The 22,127-nt window shown below is 49.2% G+C and overlaps 1 protein-coding gene across 8 annotated transcripts in view; it reads left to right on the forward strand.

Moving 5' to 3' along the window:
• Positions 1-22,127, forward strand: part of Sarm (sterile alpha and armadillo motif) — a 172,204-nt gene that overhangs the window by 110,394 nt on the left and 39,683 nt on the right. Inside the window, exon 1 of one of the 8 annotated variants that reach the window (XM_065452448.2) lies at positions 20,758-21,893. The exons of the other annotated variants lie outside the window; for them this stretch is intronic. Within the exon in view, the coding sequence (XP_065308520.1) occupies positions 21,846-21,893 (48 nt within the window). The 5' untranslated portion in view covers positions 20,758-21,845. Of the gene's footprint in view, positions 1-20,757; positions 21,894-22,127 lie in introns of those variants that run through there. 8 annotated transcript variants of the gene reach the window in all.

Genomic DNA, 22,127 nt, shown 5'->3' on the forward strand with positions numbered 1-22,127 from the left:
TTTTCCTTCTTACATTTTATTTATTTATTTGCAGTATGAGAAAAGCATGAAATTGTTCTCATGAAGAATTTGCTGATGTGTGTGTGTGTGTGTGTGTGTGTGTGTGTGTGTGTGTGTGTGTGTGTGTGTGTGTGTGTGTGTGTGTGTGTGTGTGTGTGTGTGTGTCAGCGCGCGTGCGTGCGTGCGTACGTGTGTGTGTGTGCGTGTTCACACACACACGGTTCACGCATGCAGGTGTGAACCGAGATCTCTATGATGACATCGAGGCCTTTGTTTCCTTTTTAGGTGAACAGACATACACGAATAGAGAGCCAGGGTCGTCCGTCGCTACGCGACAATGACGTCACTTCAAGCACTAGACTATGTACAGTAATGACGTTTGATGCATGGTTCAAACGCACAAGGCTCTACTTTTGCAGGCTTAGCTATATAAAAGCACTACAGGACGCAGAAAAAAAAATGCGATTTCTGCTTCTGATTAGACTGACCCTTTCAGGATCGACTGGTTCTTGTTAACTATTTACGAGCGGGGAACGACGTCCTTGCAACAACTCCCCATCCGTCTCCTTCGGTGGCATAACGTCACGGGAGCGCCGACTCCTCTCCTCCCCCCATCTCCCATCCTCTCTTTTTAAGTCCAGTTTTATGTCACCGCTCTCGCTCCTTTACTTCGCCGCATTGGTGTTCCTTACGGTGGCTCAACCTCCCAGAGACCAGCACGTGTATACCCTCAGTATATGGGATGCTTGGCAGGCACACGCAAGGGGCAGCCCTTGAACCTGCGACGCGCGCGCACACACGCTCGCTCCAGCCAGACGCCAGCGACGCAATTCGCGTGTAGGAACGACCGGCGTGTGTAGTATACGTGACGCTCTGCGAAGTGTGCGTGCGTGTGCAGAGGCGCGCGCGGCGTCGCTCACTTGCTTGGGTCTGCGCGCAACGCGCCGAGGTAGCGGCTGGCGAGTTCAGTAAACCTCGACCTCGTGGACCCGCGATGGCTGCGCATGCAGGTGCGGCGGCGAGACGGCGGCTGTTTAGGCGGTCGCCGTAAACATCGTGGATAAGTACGAAACGCAGCACAGTGATACACGTGAATGAGCTTGCACTTTGGGATTCCGGGTGGGTGGGATCGTAGCGGGACGTCCACTGAGCCCGGACAAGAGAGACAGATGCAAATGAGAGAAAGGCAGGGAGGTTAACCAGACTTAAAACCTCCGGTTTGCTACCCTGCACTAGGGGAAGGGAAAGGGGAAGTAAAGACGGGAAGAAGAGCGTGACAAAACTAAAAGCGTGAGCAAAAAATATGAAGAGGGATGAAATGGGGCCATTATAGTCTTTCTAATAGGCCACTGTCACGTAGAAAAGTCAACAAAGCCTTGACCGACTTTTGCTGCGACAACAGTTCACGTCGGCATTCCAAAACTGACTGTTCTGAAAGTGGCCTGTCGTCAAGGCGTGCCAACGCAGTCGCTAGTGACAGCCGGTGCGTGCTGTATTGAGGACAGTGGCAAAGCCCGGACAAAAGTGAAAGGGTACTCGACAATGCGCCTTCCTATAGGAAGCAAGCGCGCTTCGTGCTCCCGGAAATTGTCCCGGGGCTTGACTTGGTTTGCTCGCCTGCCTTTGAAATTCTTCCCGTTTCTAGTCCTTTTTAACTTTACTCCTGCTGCTGCGGTACTTAAAGGACACTGGACTTTCTGACAAATTGTGACTACACCGTGTGACGTAGGATTGTACGGTGACACTGCGTAACGCTAGGAACGACTTTGCGGGCTGCGTGACAGTGCCCGCAGAAACTGTTTGCGTGTACGTGCGTGCGTGTGTAGGTTTTTCTTTTTTATCCTTCTCTCTCTCTCTCACCTATCGCATCCACTTGCCCCTCCCCCAGTACAAAGTAGCCAACCGGAGACAATCTCTGGTTAACCTCCCTGTCCTTCCTTTGCCTTTCTCTCTCTCATTACACACCTCCCTATATATCCGCCCCCTTCTGTTTGAGGTGAACGGGAGTTGTGTCCGCTTCTAGGATGCCTCGATATGCCACGCTTTAGGCGGCGCTGACATGGAGGCACCCTATCCATTTCAGCTAGCCTGTCTTTGATCATATTGTTCCTCTGTGCTGTTGATCACTCCAATGATAAAAACAACTTCTGGGTGACCCTTAAGCTCATCCTTAACCGGAGACAGGTGAAAATTCCCATCGGTGTGCGGCGTCTCTTGGATGCATCTCTCTGCAAAGTTCTAACGGTCGTGCCTACGCGGCGTCACTTTGAAGCAAACTAACGAGGAAGAGCTAAAGAAATCCATTGCACTCGTTCATAAAGAACCCATTGCCTGACGAGGTTCTGAGGTTCTGGCACAGAACCCAAGCATAGATTTACGAGCTGCGCATTAAATTCGGTAACTGTTTTACGCAACGTAGAGGTGACTGTAGTGACGCACTATCCGCGATAGTCGTTGCAGGGTACTCGTCATTTTTGTGCAGTTCGATCAGCATTAAGTACGTCATCCACAAATAGGGCTGCAAACTACTTCATGAAAGCAACAAGCACAATTGCTGTCTTTTTTTTATTTTTCTTATTCACTTGCCTTGCGATTTGCCACTAAAACGTTGCTTCCAGTGACTGTCACGCAGATTCTAGGTACGCTTTGGTAACACTTGGTACGATTACGACTAATCTTATACCTCTAGAGTCCGAGCGACAGGTCGCAACATGCGATAATGGCATGACAAGTTGCATGTTCGCGCTCTCTATATCTCTGCAGTCCCAGATCCCGCAAGTGGCAGCGAAAGTCCTTTTTGTCATTTCGCCAAGGACTACAATCTACGGCAGCGCAAAGTAACTCAAGATAAGTAACTCAAGATAAGCAGCTGCCTGCCGCCAAAGCAGCGTCGTGCATTTTGTTGACCGAACGTAAGGACAATCATCAAGATTGCGTGACAATGTTTCGCAATTCGGATCGTCGCCGCTTCGTGCCGCGCGCGCGCGCTCTTGACGTCAGTCCAGGATATCTCAAGACGGTGCGTTCCCCTCCCCCCACCCCCCGTGTTATCGCGAGCGTGCAGAGCGCTTGGAGGTGGAGAGGGCGCTCCACATGCACGAGCCATCGTCGACTGGTGCACGCGCGGTTCACCGGGACCACCACCGCGAATGCGGCGGCGGCGGCATCAATCGCGGCCGCCGACACGCGCGACTCACGTGCGCGGTGGCAGCCTGTTCCTCCCCCATTCGCACGTGTTAGCGCGAACGGCCTCGCCCGTCCAAGGTCGGCGCGACCGGCCCGGGCCGCCTGCTGATCGCTGAGAGAGACCTCCGAAAACTTCCGCGCGTCCGGCGCCGTTGCGTTGCCCGCCGACGTTCTCCGGTTTCATCTCTCTCTCTCTCTCACCAGCGTCCCTGTGTGGAAGGCGAGGAGGAGCCCTCATGCAGTGTGTGATCGTCGTGTGTGTGCGGTCGCACCGCTCTGAACGACAAAGGCAGGGCGAGCCACTGCGATATACTGCGATATACGCTCCTCAGACCCGACAGCCGCTCAAGGGCATAACTTTTCAAGCGGGTTTTTCTTACCGACTGGTATATCATGAGCGTGAGAACACGATTTTTCGTTGATGTACAGCGGTTAGGAGCTAGAGGCGGGCACCTCCATGTAATTGGCGAAAGTAACCGTCCCCTTATAATTCATGCCATAAAAATCATTTTTATTGGTCAAAAGATCGTAGATGAAGATCTAACGTACGTTGGTTTGTTGAGGCTGCATACTTTTTTTTTTTGTCAGCTCACGGTAATCGAGAGGTACCTGATGGTCGCTTTTTGTCGTCTGTGACGACACAACGGCCCAGACCGAATTGGTGGGAACCTTCACAAAAGCTTAAAGCAGTAATGCGCCTAAACCACTTTGACGCAGTTCCACCTATTTCAGGGTTTAAACCGGGGTTGGCAAGTTTTACGTAATTGCAGCTGAGCTAATAGTGAAAAGGAATAAAAGCAACGTACCCAATTGGTTACGATGGGACTAAATAGGTTACGGAATTCTGTGCCGAAGTTCGTATACTTGGGGCCAAGGCCGGTGGTCGCTAGAATGAAGCGGTATAGAGAACCTCTCAAGTGGGTTAATGGCTTCATGTCGTGCCCGGTTGTCGAATAACAACTTGCGACAGCGTCTTTCGTTGTGGAGGAGGTTCGTGCTTGATTGTGCTGTGAACTGTCAAGTAGGCGGCTTCAAAGCGCGTGATATCGCATTGGAAGTCGCAAACCCTACCTTTGTTTGTGATGGCAGCACACAATGCCGACTGACCTGATGATACTGATGAGCATCGGAATGTTGACAACGCTCGTTGCTCGTTTTATATGACAGCTAGTAGATTGATTGATTGATTGATTGATTGATTGATTGATTGATTGATTGATTGATTGATTGATTGATTGATTTTAACGTCTTAGCACCTGCAGCTGTGAGAGATGCTGTAACGCAGGGTTCCTCATTGATTTTTTACGCCCTATCGAAACCGAAATGCATCCGCAGTGATCATGTAACGAACGGGTCCGTGCCTGTGCACAGCGGCAGAACGCCGCAGTCGTTTAGTGGTGGTCAGGTTTCTTGAATGGTTAAAGAAAAGGTTATCTGAGATCAAAGAAAAAAGGCAACTGCAGTAGGAAACAGAAGTTTAGTACTAACGTCTCTATAACAACGTTAAGCGTAAAGAAAGTTTTCCATAAATTATGCGCGGCAAGGACACCAACGTGAAGGAAAAGCATTTGCACAAAGTTTGTTTGAGGCAGTGGACAGTTTGAAAACGGCACCAAAATGTGGATTCGGAAAGATTTGGACGCCTTGAAAAGCACACCAGTGACTTATCGAGGACCCCGGCCAGCACGCGAAATTTCTTGCTTTCAGTAAATGTTTATTCATCCTCCTCCTCCTCCTCCTCTCATAGCTTTACCCTAAATTATGCTCCCAATGTGAATATCAGTATGCGGACCAGGCGCAAGTGACCTAGGCACAAGTTTGTGATCGGTATCAACAATGAATCAAAAGTGTAACCAGCTGATCAGGAGGTGACCTTTTCTTGAGAGAAACGTTTCCTTTAAGGTAGCGTAAAAAAATCATAGCGCCTATAGCTTAGTAATACATTTTAAACAGCCACAGTGAAACGCATCCATTTGCGTGTGTAGCCTGAAGGCAGGCCCTTCGATAATTTGGCCCATCAGCACGATCAAAGATTTGACCAATGCGTTATGTGCACGCTAACGCCCTCGATTTAACCACCGAACAAGGTGCAAATTTGTGCTAGCTGGTCACTCCCCGTGGCGAAACAACAACGCAAAGACGGGACACAGCTTCAGGACACAGGACAGCTGTGTTCTGTATACGTCCGTTATTCCCGCTCCCACGCGTAATTTCTGACGCAAGAAAATACCACCTATAGTGGACCTGGAATTATATTTATTATATGACAATACAACAGCGAGAACGCTATAGACATGCAGGACACAGCTGGTCCGGCGTCCTTAAGCTGTGTCGGATCCCGCGTCTTCGCGTGGGTTTTGTGCCACAATAAAAGTCGTTATAGGCGCACTAGACGGCATTATTGCGTCAGGACTTACACGCTGGAGCACCGGGCAAACAATGCTCAGCAGCTGCCGTTTATGCTACGCGGACTTGCGGCATCGCATAAGCTTATATATAATAACGCACGTCGTGTTTACAAGCGAAATAATACAAGACGAAGGCTCGCGGACTAAGCAAGATTAAAAAGTAAAGAAAAGGGCACGAAACACTGTTGAGACTACAGATGCAGCCGAAGCCACTGTCCTCCGACTGATCCTTGCATTTCCCGCGTGGAAACTTGCGTCTGCGTCTGCCTGTGTATATGCTCGTCCTTCACAAAGTGCCGCTGTTTGAGGTTTCGTCTGGCACGTCGCAGGTATTGTTAGCGAATTCGCTTCTCTTGGCTTTTCGCTCCGCGACAGGAAAACAGGAGACCGCTACGCAGTCTTTCGGCCTCTTTCATCTATATAGGATCACTGTTTCAGTTTTTCTTTTATATTGTTTTCCTTTGTATCTGCACTACATACAAAGAAAACGGTATGCAGCAGTCCGGCTTGGATCGAATGATTAAACTTCTTGGAATTGAGACATCTCGCGTTGCGTGCGCGCTTTATACAAGAATGTTTGATAAGCATTAGGCGAAGTTGCGGTTAACGGATCGCTTACTTATACCTGTTTTCATCCTAGGCGCGGCTGGTATACACGACCGGAATAAAAGTTGCACGCAAAATCGGGTTAGTAGGTCTCTTTATTCTTGGCTGTTGCACGTATAAGAACTGGTTCACCTCTGCTACGGCCCGTTCTTCGTTAAAATGGTGAATTCCTTGCAAATCATTCAGCATGTTGTTGACCATGGTTGCTGCTGCTGCTGCTTTATTGCCGAATGGCTAACACCCAAAAAATAAAGAGATCGCGTGCACGGTGGGGAGGGGGGGTGTCGAACCTCGGTCTCCCGACACTACAGCCCGACTCTCTAGCCAACAGGTCAAACAATCGAGAGCACACTTCTCTCCTATACCAACGAGGCCAAGAAGCATTTTTAAGCCGATTGGATCGTGTGAAAGCTCTTGCGCGCACTCCATGCAGTTTCCGTTAAAGACGCCTCTCTTTCTAGGGTTCCCTCCCTCTGTCACGTAGTATCTCTCTTAAAGGGACACTAAAGCGATACAATAAATCAGTTTAGACTAATCAAGCATTGTTTGAGAACCCTGCAGGCAGTCATTTCAAAAAAAAATTTCTTTTGGTTAGATGGTTGGTTTGGTTTTGGTTAGGTCCAAGTATCAGTATTTGAATTTCGCGCCGAAACCCAAGCGCCTGTACGTCAGCGTGACGTCAGGGATCCCAAAGTATGTTTTCGTATTTGGGCCGCGTTGGCTGAATAAAGGTTCCCGAAACTTGCCATGTTTAATATTTGGTTCCTTTAGAACACCGAAACTTGCCATGTTTAATATTTGGTTCCTTTAGAACACCGAAACTTGCCATGTTTAATATTTGGTTCATTTGGAATACAATGTAGTCAATCTGTACCGCTATATATAGTTAGTAGGCCCTAGAAGATACTGTCACGTGGTCACAAGTACACGTGTCAATACCATCAAAATCCAAGACGTCACAGCCCCCAGGTGCGAGAACTTAAGTAGGCGTCGCCACCAGTATTTCGTTCTTGCGCTTTTTCTGGCTTACCAAACGTCTTATCGTTGTAAGAGTGGTGTTTTTGGTTTTGTAGAACGGTAATTTACTGATGCAGAAGAAATCATTTTTCCCTTTAGTGTCCCTTTAAGCCTTCTTTCTTCCGCAAACTTGAAGTATCGTCTTTGCCCTCACGACGTCGCTGCTATGTCGTCTCATAATGCGCTTCCGCCTGATTTTCTGCTTGCGTTTTGGCACAACTTGTGGACAGTGCATTGCGTAAACGTGAACGTCGCATTGTTATTTTGTTATAAATTGCACCATATGTCCCCTCACCCTATGCCTCTTCGTAGCTATGTGAGGTCTTTCTGAATAATGAATAAACGACTGAAGTTGCGACCTGCGTGATGCGTGGGCACGAACATTGCATGATACGCTACGAGTTGCATGTGATGACAACAAAGGCAGTCGTACACGTCAAGTTTAGTATCGTGCCATTTAGTTAACTGCTTCACATACATTGCAATTCATAAGCGTCGGATGTGAATTTTTCTTCGATGATGCGCCGACGTATACTGTATCCACATTTTGTGAACGTTCACATGTCACCGCGTCATTTTAACCTCCCGAGTGTAAAGCTTCCTCGCTTTCTATTATTCGCTGCCGCCTCCGTATGGCCTGGTACTCACCAAGTCATGAGGAGAAATGATCTTATGAAGCATGATCAGACTCAACACTAATTAATACAATGCCACCGATGGCCTCGCTTCTTTTCCTCGACGCTTTGCTTTGCCTTGTGGCACCCGCCGTGGTTGTTTGGTGGCTGTGGTGTTGGCCTGCTAAGCACGTGGCGGCGGGATCGAATCCCGGCCACGGCGCTCGCATTTCGACGGGGGCGAAATGCGAAAACACCCGTGTACTTAGATTTAGGTGCACGTTAAAGAACCCCAGGCGGACCAAATTATCCCGGAGTTCCCCACTACATGGTGTGTCTCATAATCAGATCGTGGTTTTGGCTCGTAAAAACCCATAATTTAATTTTTTTTTTGCCTTTTGCCACTAACTGCACGTCTTGCAAGGGCGAATGACATTGCAGGCCTTCAATGTTGAAAGCACAGTTCAGAAAGCACTATGCGGCCCTCGGAAAATACAGAGCCCGGCTGGCCATGGCTACCTGAGCAGCAGCTGCTCAATTGAGACTCGACTGCTGGCAACACGCCGCATAACTTAGGCGCTCAAGGAGACTCGTCCGCTTCGTACAGGACATTGATAATCCGGAGTATCCGGATAACAATCTAAGCCGGCGAAAGAGAAAAAGATAAGCGAGGAATGCGGCCCTCGTCTGGCCGGCGTCTGGCGCGTTTTATAACTGCCGTCGAGACTTGCGGTCGCGTCTTATAGTATATCCTGCGCGAAAGGCTTTAGCTGAGTCTCTGTAGCGATCTTTATCGCCGGTCCGAACGTGGTGTCACGTTTCTCGGCTCGCGCCGCCGCCGGCGAACACTTTGAGTGATGCGTGTGCACTGCGTGGAAGTTTCGATACGCGCATTCATTCGGCGAGGTGAGCACAGTAGGCCGCGCGATTAAATTGTGCACCGAAGGTTCTTCAGGCCGCCATCTTCCTGACTGCCGAATGGAAAGAATGCGGTAAATTTTTAAAACTGTTTTGATGCGACGCCGCTTGGTGCCGCACTGGCAACACTGACGCGTACGCACACTTGGCCTGGACACGCTCTCGGCGTACAGTGTTATATAAATTTTATATTACGTGGACTTGGCTGCAGGAAAGAAGTTAAGAATATCATTTGCGTCAACAGTCGTGGATTTTCCAGGAAAGGCGAGCTGACAAAAAAAAAAGAACCAGTGAAGGAAAAAAATGAAATCATAATGGTGGCGGTGATATATATCCGTCGCTATCACATTGACATGACTAGCTTGGAATGAGATTCAGTATAAATGCATGATTTTGCATAGGGAACTTATCCAAGCACAGGGCAAGCAGGAAAACCGTCAGCCACGATTCGCGAACTCGTCAAGTGCTACCAGCCATTGGGCAGCGTGCACGATGGTATCGTAATATGGTATAACCACCATGATATGATAACCACCAGGCACCAAGAGCTGTGCCTACCCGAGTGTGGTTCCATGGAACATTCAAGGTTTTCGAGTATTTACCGCCGACATGCCCGAGATTCAATTTACGCTTGTGTTGCACAGTTCGCCAAACTAGAACAGAAACGTGAGAGAGTTTTAGAACAGGTGCCCCAAACGTTAGGGACCCCAAAGAAACAGCCTCGAAGCCACTGCGCATGCGCGAGACGCCAACTGCGTTAGGGTTTTGCGTCGGGCACGCTATTTCACTGATTTAGCGGGGCCCCCAAAAGCTGCCCCAAAAGATTTGCGTCAACAAACAAGGCGGCACCCGTCGAAGCGACGGCTCTAACATAGCACCAAACTGGGCTCGATTCGTGGTAACGCGTGAAGTTCTCAAGCTAGGGAAAATGACTACGGTTATCGCTTTCTCTCAACTAGTGTTTCTTGGATAGATTGATCCATTAGACGCCGATTATTCCGAATTCGATTGTCGATTTCAGGACTCGTAGGCCTAGCACGGTTTAACTTGGCTGGTGAAGGCACGTAAAGTTGGTTGCTCCAAACTATAAGCGCAACTAAATGCTTGCTACTTATAGAATAACCTCTAAGTTGTAATTAAACGCGGGAACACGAATGTCAGAATTACTCTTCTTATCATAAAATGGCATACTTCATTGAATTATTTACAATAGCTTTTCTTTGACGCCGTGGTGGCGCTGCAAGCGCAAAATGCTATCCACAAGCGCGAAGCCCTATTCTAGATCTCTCCACTCCTGCGTGCCCCAGCGCTAACACATGAAAATCTCTTCGGGGCCCCTAACTTCAGGGCCCCCATTCTAAAGCTCTCTATGGTTAAACAGAAATAAAAAGCCTACCTGGGTTCAAATGCGCACTGAACTGTAGCCATACCTCTTCTATGGAGTGGAGTAAACCTCGCCAACTCGGGATTAGCGGCCTCACTGCTTTCTCCACTTCAACTCTCGTAGAAGCTAAATATATCTAGAGACCGTTCATGCCAGCAAAGCGCACGCGGTGACATGCAGTTTAGTCACTAGCAGGACAAGCGGTCAAGTCCCTCTGAGCTATTCGTGACACCGCCTCTAACAGGTCACCGAGCACGTTAAGCTTCATCGTTCTATTATGCCGTGGCAGGCACGGCGCCACACGAAGTTAGTGGGAAAAGAAGGAACACACGACAAGTGAAAGACTTTTTCGTTCTCATGTTTTTTTTTTTGTCGCTTTCAGCGTTTTTACCTGAACATGGTAACAATGCGGGTCCTGTACGCGAAGTTCTGATTGACTTAGTCATTTTGGCAGTATAAATCCCTTTAAACATTTACGATACACATGGTACCTCTGCAGCGAGACCGTTCGCGTTTAATAAAGCCAACAATAACAGCTCAGTGGAGTGTGCAGTGAATCGTAAGATGACGTCATAGATAAGATTGTGAAAACGGACATATATCCGTTTGCCACGGGAGCACTGCAATTAATACTCCAGATTGGTTCATTTTGTGATATATATATATATATATATATATATATATATATATATATATATATATATATATATATATATATATATATATATATATATATATATATATATATATATATATAATTTTTTCCTTGTCATGATATTTGTTCGCAACTATACGTGTTTGGTGTTCGTGCCACTACACCTCGTGTGTTTTGTAATCAACTCCACTTTCGACGGATATATGAAAAAGAGCATTAGGATGCAAGACCACCAGTCGTCGTTATTTTGACCACAAAATCAAGAAAGTAAAACGGGGCAAATTCTTGGATGTAAACGGCAATTTAGCAAGCATGAGCGAGTGGTAGCTAAGGTGACATTTCTGCAGTTATCGTTTTTCGAACTGTAGCGTTAGGCGTTGCTTGTCATATCGGTGCACTCTATAAATAAGGTTAGTCGAATCTCGCTTAAATGCATTGTGGCAACGTTAAAGAAATTCATACGGAAACGGGAAAGAGCCTTCGATAGAGCCTGTTTCTATATATCGTTCTCAATATAAATCTGTTAGATTGTGAGCGAATGGTAAAGTACATTCATTACAGAATTCAGCCAGGTTTCGAAAAGCTATAGACAATAAAATGTTACTGACCGCAATAAAAATAAAATAGGAAGGAAATGTTAGCCGACCGACCTCTTGGTAGGCATCAAGAAAAGCGCCATCTAGCAACTAATCCTAGGTGCCCGTAAATATATTCAAGCGCAATTAATACTATCGGTGGTAGTATAGTCAACGCTCAAATCACTGATATGTGAAGTTCACACGAACTGTAGCAAGACGAACAGTTGGGCGAACTTGTTAACATTCATCTTGCTTGCAACGCAACAGTGGCCGCACGCACACACAGGCGAAGGACACACGATAGCATCCGCTTTGTGTCCTGCAATGTTTCACTTCGCTTGACTTTCTGTTCCGGCAATATTTCATTACGTTGCACCTTCGGGGGACGTATTCTTGGACGATCGCTTTCGGCAATATCACTTTCACTGCGCACTCAATGGCTGTTTGTGCACTACATCACGTGAAGGCGATAGTGTCGCTGAAATTGATCGCCCGAGATCACGTCCCCCGGTCTGCCCGCGGCAATAGGCAACAGCTTGAATATCGGCAGTAACCCTCGATAACTTCGGCAAGCTGTACAATCCTAGCGTTTCAATGGCGATAGAAGAATCCGTGCGACGCGGATTAGGAATGTTCGCCCTCTCCCACTTTTTTCCGGAGCGAGCAGTTATGGTCGCGCGCGCGACTTCTCCGAGGACGCGTGGAATCGGTTATCGAGATGGAACGTGCGTTTGCCATCGAGAGAACGCGGTCGGTGCTGTTTTCGCGAAGCCCGCGTTGCCCTGCATTCGCTGCTGAATGGGCCCGGGCTGTGGGGGACGACGCGAAGGCCACCCTCCCTGCTTACGAAACAGCGCGCCGTTCTTTTTACTGAGCTTCTTATCTGCGCGCCCTGACGGCGTCGCGCTCGGGCACGAGAAGACGCGCGCGCGCGTGTTCAGACATGTTTGCAAGCGAATTCCTCGCACCCGCCGTGGTTGCTCAGTGGCTATGGTGTTGGGCTGCTGAGCACGAGGGATCACGCGGGATCACGGGATGAGCACGCGGGATCGAATCCCGGCCACGGCGGCCGCATTTCGATGGGGGCGAAATGCGAAAACACCCGTGTACTTAGATTTAGGTGCACGTTAAAGAACCCCAGGTGGTCGAAATTTCCGGAGTCCTCCACTACGGCGTGCCTAATAATCAGAAAGTGGTTTTGGCACGTAAAACCCCATAATTTTTTTTTAAATTCCTCGCGGCGCGTACCAACAGCATTCGGGGCATAATCGAATGCACGCTGGCGGCGCGCGGAGCATGGAGTAAAAAAAAAAAAATGTTTGTGAACAAGTAACTAAATAATCTGTAAACTCGGACAAGAAACCGACTGAATGTCAAAGTGTACGTTGTTACAGTACCTGTTACTGTGCGTACATTTTGTAACGAAAAAAGAAAGGACTACACAGGAAAGAATACACTGCATCAAGAGAGCACGTTGTTGGGCGAGTCGGTCGTACATACTTAAAGAAGGGAATTGCGCTAAAAAAGACACGGACGAGTAAGGACATGGCTCTCCTGAATTATGTCGCGAGTCGCGAGTTTGCGCCCGTCCATGTCCTTACTCGTCCCTGTCTTTTTTAGCGCAATTCCCTTCTTTAAACACTGCATCAACGACGGACATTGACGTACAATGACTGACGTGAATGGCGCTACGACGGCTCCAGAAGCCATTGGTTCCTCGTTAAATTTACGTTCGAAATTTGGAAAACGCAGTTATGAGAGGCATTAGCGGGGGGAAAAAAAAGAGAAATGTGCAGCCACGTTTTATTGTTGTCAGCATGGTAATGAGCAGGTGTGTACTTTTGAGAGAATAAGATAGAGGTAAAATACAGCTTATCGCAAAAAAGGAGAGAGAGAGAGAGAGAGAGAGAGAGAGAGAGAGAGAGAGAGAGAGGAAAGGGCGCTGTATACTAGTGTCAGCAACTCCCGATTAGACTTTACTAATATTATGAATTTCTTACTGTAGGATTACAAAGAACATGCTAATTAACGTGGCACATAAGTCAATTTTGAAAAGCCGTTCTCGCAAAAGTGCGTTTCTGTCCATCAACTGATGAGGCCTTGACATTATCTGGGCGAGATCAAACGACCGCCTCGTCATTGGCCACCTGTGGCAAGAAGTCGATTACACTCCGAAAGAGCGCACTTCGCTTTCCCGAGAAAAAAAAAAAAGAAAGATATTCCGGTGCCTCAATCGAGAAAACAATGCTCTACGCGCTGCTTAGCCGGAATTAAAGACAGAAACAGGAGAGACAGAAAAATAAGAACTAAGGGGAAACGAGAAAAAATAACGTCCTCTCAGAACTGAACGCGCATATATATACACACACGTCAGCGTACGTCAACCTTGGCAAGCGCTGCCAAGTCCCGTTGCACGCGCGCGCGATTTCCTCGCGCTAACTAAACTTAGACTCGGTGACTCCACCGAATCTCTCCTCCTCCTCCTCCCGCTACTCCTCTCGACGCGACACGGGGCGCCCTCCTTTCTCGCGAAGTCTTTTACACTTTCGCGAGGAACTGAGGAGACCGAGCGCCCCCGGGCGTTGTGCGAGGCGGTCGAGGGTCCCCCCGCTGGCATGTTGAGGTCATCTATGGCTTGCGGCGAGGTACGGTCTCCTCCGCACCCCTCTCTCTCCTCCTCCTCCTCCTCCTCCTCCTCCCCATCTCTCCGGCCTTCCCCCCCTCACCCTCCCGTGCCGACCTCTCCTCCCCGTCCCAGCGCGTCGTCGCGGACGCCACGACGACTCGCCGGCGCAGCGGGCGCGGCTCCTCTGCATTCCAGGCGGATGCTAGGCGCCGACCTACTTCCGCGAGAAACGCCCGGGCACGCACGCAGACACTTTCTCTTCGCGGCCCGTGGGCGCATTTCTTCTCGTCACGGCGAGACTGATGAGCTTTACCTGGTGTATCCCGGGAGCTTCAGCGCGCATCATCTTCGGCGCGCGGATTCGCTCGCTTGATTTGCCGCGTATGTTGCATTGCGCCGCCGGCGCACATTGCACAATATCCGCGGCCGGTGTCCTTCGTCGTGCTCTATGATGTGACGGTGCCGCTCGCGTTTCTTGTGGAGCTGATAGGACGAAGAATTCAAGGCCGCCTTATCGGGGGCCATTCGTTTGTTACCTCATCCTCATGCATGAGGAAGTCGTACGGCAGGTGGTGGGAATGACTACTGCCGGAAAGCAGAAGTAAGGAAGCCCTTCAATTTAGACCTGTGCGGCGTACAGTGCATCAAAATGTGATAAGCCCATGTGTGGCCATACGATGCCAGCTGTTTCCGATGCCCTCAAGAACTGGCGACGGCAAGCCGAATGACAGAAGAGGGAGAAATCAGGGAGGAGGAAGTAGGGAGGTCAATCAGACGAGCTTCCTGTTTGCTGCCAGCCCACACGGAGATACGGGAAAGGGGAATAGAAATAGGGAAATAGGGAGCACTGCGTGCGCGCGGGAGGATGCACGATCGGGCCGGTGTACTTCAAGAACTACAGAACTGCAGCATGGCGCGCGAATAGCCTTCTGCGCCGGAGACGAATGTGGCCACGCATACGGTGCCAGGATTTTCGTGACAGAAGATGTTCTGGAGTACAGCCGGTTTAGTGCAATCTGTAGGGAGATCAGTTGGGACGTGGTAACGAGGGCCTGTCTAATGACAAGTTCCCCGAGTAAACAAAGCAGAACAAGAGCGGCCTGCTTTCCAAATTCGCGTTTCTTTCTCTTTCGCTTTTGTGTTTTTCTCCACATAGGATCTGGTTAAGCAACGTAAGAACATCCTATTTAATCCTGCCTGTATATGAACACGCACATGTGCACGTGCGCATCCATGAAAGAAAGGAAGATGAACAAACTGCAAGGTCACTTCTGTTCCTCCTAATTTACCAAAACTGTTATGAATCAGCATGCTCCGCTGACACGTGTTTATTTTGTTAGATTCACTGGCCACGCCTCTTGTTAATCGGCAGTGGGTGCGGTGACGTCACAATGTAACGGCTATAAAAGCTACCCTAACCTTTAATAAAGTGTTCGTTCTTTGCCAATCGCTTGTCCAGTTACTTCTAAAAGTGCTCAGGATTAATCCCAGCTCTTTATTATTAAAAAAAAAGGAAAAAGCATCGTCGAGCGCGTCCCATGCACTACGATAATGTGGCCTCCCTTAACCGGCCGGGACATCTTGAGCGGCGCCAGGGTGGAGATCGACAGACTGGTCGATGGTGCCACTGTGTCGCCCGTCTCTTTGTACGCGCTGCTTCGCTTTTTTTCGTAACCGCGCTGTTCCTCTCGGTTTCTTCTCTTTTCCACGCACAGAAGCCTCGGCTGCTGCCTTGAGCCAATGGCCTCCGGGTATGGGGCTTCCTTCCGATGTAGGCCGGGTTTCACCGCGCGGCTCGCACATCAATCACTCTAATGTGGCACGCAAGACCGTGCAAACTACGCTGCGGGACAAAAAAGCACGGATGAGTTTACGTACACACATTGCGCAGGACGGCTAGAAATGAGGAGAAAAGTGATTAAATTATGCTGTGGAAAAAACAAATTGCAGCTACAAGGTCGCAAGCTCGCACAAAGTAAAGTGCAAATGCAGTTGCAAAGCATAAGCCACCTTAGGTGCATTATAGCTATCCACATCTTCGTTCAGAGGATAGTGGAAGAAAGACGAATGAGCTTAACGTTTGCAGCTCTCGCGAGGAAGGAATAAATAAACGGCAGCGGGAGAGAACACGATTAAGATGAATGAATGAATGAATGAATGAATGAATGAATGAATGAATGAATGAATGAATGAATGAATGAATGAATGAATGAATGAATGAAATTAAACAAGTCGTCGGAAGCGGCGTATGAAGAGAGAGCAAACCAAGCGAATAACAAAGCATTAGCCAATATAGATTTCCCCTCGTGGTGGTACGAACGCCAGAGAAGGAAGATGATGATTAGGTGATATTGAAGTAGTTAATATTAGGTATGAAATAAGGTGTAATTTAATAGAACGAAAAAATACACGTCGACCTGCGATTCCATTGCGAAAAATAAAACAAAAGTGTGATCTTATTAAAGGAAGGACTAATGATTTGCTAAGTACAACAAAGCGGTGCAATATTTCCCCGCATGGCAAAGCATGCATGCTCCGGAGGCGCCGTGGCTAACTTACAATTAAAATAAATAAATATAGTGACATAACAGCGCGAAAGAAATTATTTTGACGATAGCAAAAATTGCACAAGCCGTAAATGAAAGTTGATTCACGTCCCAGAACGCTGCACCCCTGGGTCTATAAAATATTCTGATCTGACTCCTGTTGCCATGGGACTCGCAGCGCGGGCGGCGAAGTTTTTTTTCTCCCCCAGCCCTCTTTTTGCGGACGCCTGGGGTGTCGTTTCTGCGAGACACGCGCCTCGGTCGCCAGCCGATCGCATTACCGCGTCGCTTTGTCCCAAGCCGGCGCTTCGCCTGCGACGACGCTATAGCGAAAGGTCGGACTGAGAAGAGATGAAATGCCTCAATGCACCTTCACCACACTCTATTCAGCGTCGGCGTGCCCAGTGTTCATCAATATTGTCGTCTGCAGGAGTAATTAGTTAGGGGGGTAACTATAAACCAGCTCGTAGCAAACAAGTCCCCTCGTCATTATTTTCATAATCACCATCAACGCCATCCTATATATCTTGCGAGAAGTGCTGAACGAGGGCCTCTTGCAGCAACCTCGTGTTATTCCTGCCTTGCGTCGAGCCCCATCCCCACTCTAGGTTATTCCTACAAATATAATAATCTATATTTCACTATGCAAATCGTCTGACGTCCTCTGCTGTGTGTTCTTTCCCGCCAACGCCCATTGCATCACTCTAGTTGAACACCGGTTACCTGCTCTAAGCATTACACGACGCGTCCAGATTCATTTCTTTTATTTTCAACTGTAAAATCAGATACATTCGCTTGCTCCATGGACGCGGAGCCCGTCGTTTTTCGTTCTGGAACAAGAAGTGATTGGTCGCATAAGTAGCTTCAAAATAAATTAGCTGCATGATAATAATTGGTATGTGTGTTTGGAGAAAGAAAGAGATCGCAAGGTCAACGTTGTCTCAATGGACGTCTTTTTGTGGTCTCGAAATTTGTGAAGTCGATCACGCAGTTTCCACTGGGAAAACCATCCCGAAAGGCACCTTGCGCGCTTCTTGGCCCGTTTTTGAGCGTTTCGGTCCACTCGATTCAGTGTCACGTAGGTGACGTGATCCCGCGCACGGATTGCGGATATGCGTGTCGAAGCGTGAGAGTATGTCGTCGCAACATCGAAGTCGTGGGTGCGACGCACACAGCAGGCGAGATAGCTCTGAAGCTGCAGACACGTTCCGGTTGACGTAACGCATCGCCCACCTGGTTTCCCGCGGTATGCCGAACCGGTCGTGTCGCGAATTAACCGGCAACTTAAAGCGTGCTGTACAGCGAGAAATCGATCGTGGGTGGAATTGGTTAAAGGAAGCCGGATTGGCTGTGGTTTACATCTGTGACTCGCCCCGAGCAGCTATATTCTTGCGCTGATAACATGCATAAATTATACCATTCGTCGCGTACGCACTGAAATGGCCTACCGAATGTGAAAAACGCCTGCGTGCTCAATCAATCCGCAGTCGTCTATTAGGGCGACGATGAAACCCAGGCATCCAGGGCGTTAATATACACCGCCAATTATGAAAATCAAGTGATAGCGTCCGCATCCATGCACATACGCTTCCCATGAGTTTTTTTCTTCAAGTTTTCCTAAGAAACAAACCTGTGTGGCAATGTTGATACTCTTTTGACGGAATCGAGTGTTGTCGCGAACACGTGACGGTATCCACCATGTCATGTACTGTACGTGCAACATATATACAAACATAACACCAGTTTTTACTCTGTCGCACATTCACATCTTACTTTCCTCCCACCTGCAGTCCGATGAAAGCTTCGCTAAATGAACGCCGGCCGTCACAAGAAGATTTTTTCGAGTCGCGACTTGCGACAGGCGGGTCACCTGATTTTGTCGCGATTTGCGCGAGCGCGTGGAATTCGCGACCAACACTGGCACGCTCCCGTGAGTGTGGCGTAAATAAAAACTCTGCGCATGACCCGCGCTCAGGAGACCCTTAATTTCCTAACCCGTGCTTCTTGAGATTAAGAAAAGGGAAAGGATATCGTCACCTGCGTGTACACTGTGTAAGCTAGCTTTGCCAATCACACTGGGGCAACCACAGGCGCTGCGCAGATAACGTTACGTCACCCATCCCGGCGTCGCCTCCGGAGGCGCTGGGGACAGAGAGAGAGAGAGAGAGAGAGAGAGAGAGAGGAATATAGGAAGGCAGGGATGTTAACTAGTCAAGAGTCTGGTTGGCTACCCTACGCTGGAGGAAGGGAGAAGGGGAACAAGAGAGGGGAGAGAGAAGGTTCAGAGAGAAGGTGTAAAGCCGCTCGCGCAAACCAGACGTTCTGAGAAAGCACAAAATTGCCTTCACTGCCTTCTGAGCCGCTGATCGGTGGGGACGGTGCTCATTGATGAAATAGTGAACAGACAGTACTATAGTACTGTCTGTTCACTCAGAAGACGATCGTCTAATTTCCTCAAGGTTTTGGACAAAGGTTGTCTTTGTGCTTGAAATTGAGGACAATGGCCCAATAAGAGGAGAACATTGGGAACCAAGGTTGTAATATGTCAGAGGGAGGTCTGAGCCAGGAACGATACGGAGCTCTCCCTGTGTGCCCTACGAGCGTTATACGTCTCATCCGTAGTGGCTTAGTGGTATCAGCGCCTCGCCTGCTGAGTTGGTTGTCTCGGGTTCGATTCCCAGCGACGGCGGCGTCATTCCGACGTTGCGGTGTGCGAAAGCGCCGCTATGCGGGGTGATCATTCTTTACGTTTTTCCGGGAATCTTTACGAAAATCGCCTCTCGCAGATAACCTCATTCTAGCGCTTGAATTGGATTATTCGGAGAGGCGGACATTACATGCACGAGAAATAGAAACACATTCAATGAACAAAAAATATCGCATGTTAACTTCTTAATTACATTACGGCACACATTGCAGTTTACGAATTGTTAACGGTGGGCTTGCAAGACATGTCCACTCGGAATCAATTTACAGGAGTCCAGTTTGGAGATATGCGCCATAGAAATCTCCGTAAAAAATGCACTGTTGTTCCCCTTGCTATTTTATCAAAACGCTTTTACGCATTGAAGCACAAAAATAACTGGAACATCCATGCATTTCGTCCCACACTCCGGGAAATAATATCTCGAAACCGGATTAATACTGGTGATTCATTTCAAGGTCTTTCTAGCTCGCCGGCTACATTCGTAAATTGCAGTGTGTGCCGTAATATAATTCGTTATGAACGTAATTAGTGACTTCTTTGTTAATTAATTATGTGTTTCGATTTCTCGCGCTAGTAATGTCCGACTCTTCGAATAATCCAGCTCAAGGACAATACTTGTGCTGCCTGCCGTAGGCGAGTTTTAAAATTTACGCAAAACACAAAAACGATCACCCGTACATAGTATGAGATTTCAGCCCACGTTAAGGAAGCCCAGCTGGGAAAGATTTATCGAGACTCTCACACGGCGGCGCCTCTCACACCGCAGGCGCCGCTGTCTCAATCACATCATGCGATTAAGTACTCACTTGTTATAATTATCTGTCTATCAACTGTGCGGCGCCTTCTTCTTGTGCCTGGTGAAACTGCAGCCTAATAAATTTGAACTGTGCTCTTGGCAACTTGGTCTGGCAGAAAGACTCGAAGTTCCGTAACCATTCCTGAGACAGGGCCAATAGCTTATCTCGAATTGTAACTATTCGCTTCGTTTTTACTCGCCTTTGTCGCCGCATAGGCAATGCTACAGTGGCTAACAACGCCACATAAAAGGCTTATGCTTGTTGATCCAGCGTATGCATAATTTTTGTTTTCATATATCAGAGCAGCGGTATACGAGGAAGCAGGCCGCGCTCATTCACGACCAAGCAAACTATTTGAGCCAGTGATCATACTTCTTCGTATACGAATCACCATGCAATCTGCTGCCTCTTCCTACGCGATAATGAAGTCGCAGCTATTTCACGGCTCGTACTACATTCTTCAGGTCGGCCGTCGATGCAGATCATCCTGGAGCACCAGACATTGCAAATACGTCCTTTCTTTTCTTTATTACAAGGCATTTTGCGCACGCACGGTATCTTCATTCCGTTTGCATGCCCGCACTCTGAAATTCCTGTCGCTGTCCAACACGCTTGCGCACTCCACGTTATCGGCGTAGATCCCACGAGCTAGATCGTCGGCAGCGCGCTGGAGACGCTGGCTTCCCATGCGCGCGCGCCGGAGAGTTGACGGAAAGAACGCGATTAATGCGAGCGGGAGGAGAGAGGAGGGAGCCTCCGCTCGCGGTTGCCGGTCACACGCTCTGCCCAAGCCAGCCAGCGCCAGCAGCTGCCAAGGGCCGCACGGCCGCCGTCTGGGCGTCCTTTTAAAGCAACGCCGACGCTTTCCGCCGCCGGCGCTGGCGACGACGTTCCTCGCCGCCGCGCACGTCACACCACGCGGAGAGCGGAGTCAGCGGCGAAGGCAAGTCTCAGAACCGCGGCTCCGTACGTCAGGTGCAGACGCCGCGCTCGTTCCCATGTGCGCCGCCGTTGGGCTTTCCCCGCCAGCTGGGAACGTCGTCGCAGCTTCCTCTTCTCGCGTCGAGCCGTCGGCGCGCTTCTTCTTCATCCCGGAATTCTGCTTCCTCCGGCCGGATCGCAGCGTGCGACCGGCTTGCGACCAGGGATCCCCGCCGATTATCTGCGGCGGCAGCTTCTACGAATTGTCGCCGCTTCGCCGAGGCCTTCTGGAACGCGCTTTCGCGTCGGCAACGGGATCCGGGGACCCTTTCCCGCCATCGGGTGTCCGGTGCGCCGTGTTCCAGTGAAGAAAGGCTTGCACGTGACTTTGGTTTCTGCGCCGCTTTGTTCTGCGCGCACGTGACTGTACTTTCGGCCTGTTTGGGAGGATTTTTTTTTTCTCGCGCCCCCCCACTTTCTTGTAATTTGCCGCCGTCTTTGTTGAAAGTGAACTGAGCGGCGTCGGCTGGGCTTGTTGAGGCGTGCGAACGTGTTCGATTACGGATCACCGGACATCGGGTTTCCGCCTTCTCGCATCGGCGGCTTCGGGTGCAGTTGCTGTCCCCCGTCGTCTGTCCAGCAACAAGTGTCAACAGACGACGCGTCGATCCGGTGGCTTCTGTTGGAATTTTGTTCAACTGACTGTCAGGCGTTCTCGCGTCGTCTTTTCTTGCGGCTGCAGAATTGACACGCTTTAGAGACCACTTCGTTTGCGCGGTGTGCGTTGACGGAAGTGCTGCTCCGAAGACTTCGCGGCGACAGCCGGTGAACGTTGAACGCTTTCTTTGACATTCAACGCGTGACTGCAACGTCGGCAAAACAATGGTGTTCGTGCTGAGCCCAAGCCGCCGCTTCAGCAGCAAGTGGCTGGTGAGTGTGCAACGCTATATAGCCCCAGCTGTTGTCTCGCATCGCTAGATTCTTCACATTCTTTTAAATGCGAAGCATTGCTTGGCGAACATTTACCACTTTGACAGTCTCTATCTGTCTGTCTAGCCGCCTACGACATGGTACACTCATGGTCGTTTCGTTAACTTGGTAGGCTCGCCGCGCACTGCTTCGCGTAACATCGATTCCCACAGGGCATGGGATTAGCCAGATTTT

Source organism: Dermacentor albipictus, chromosome 2, assembly GCF_038994185.2.
Source record: "Dermacentor albipictus isolate Rhodes 1998 colony chromosome 2, USDA_Dalb.pri_finalv2, whole genome shotgun sequence".
In the NCBI taxonomy this organism is placed as follows: Eukaryota; Metazoa; Arthropoda; class Arachnida; order Ixodida; family Ixodidae; genus Dermacentor; species Dermacentor albipictus.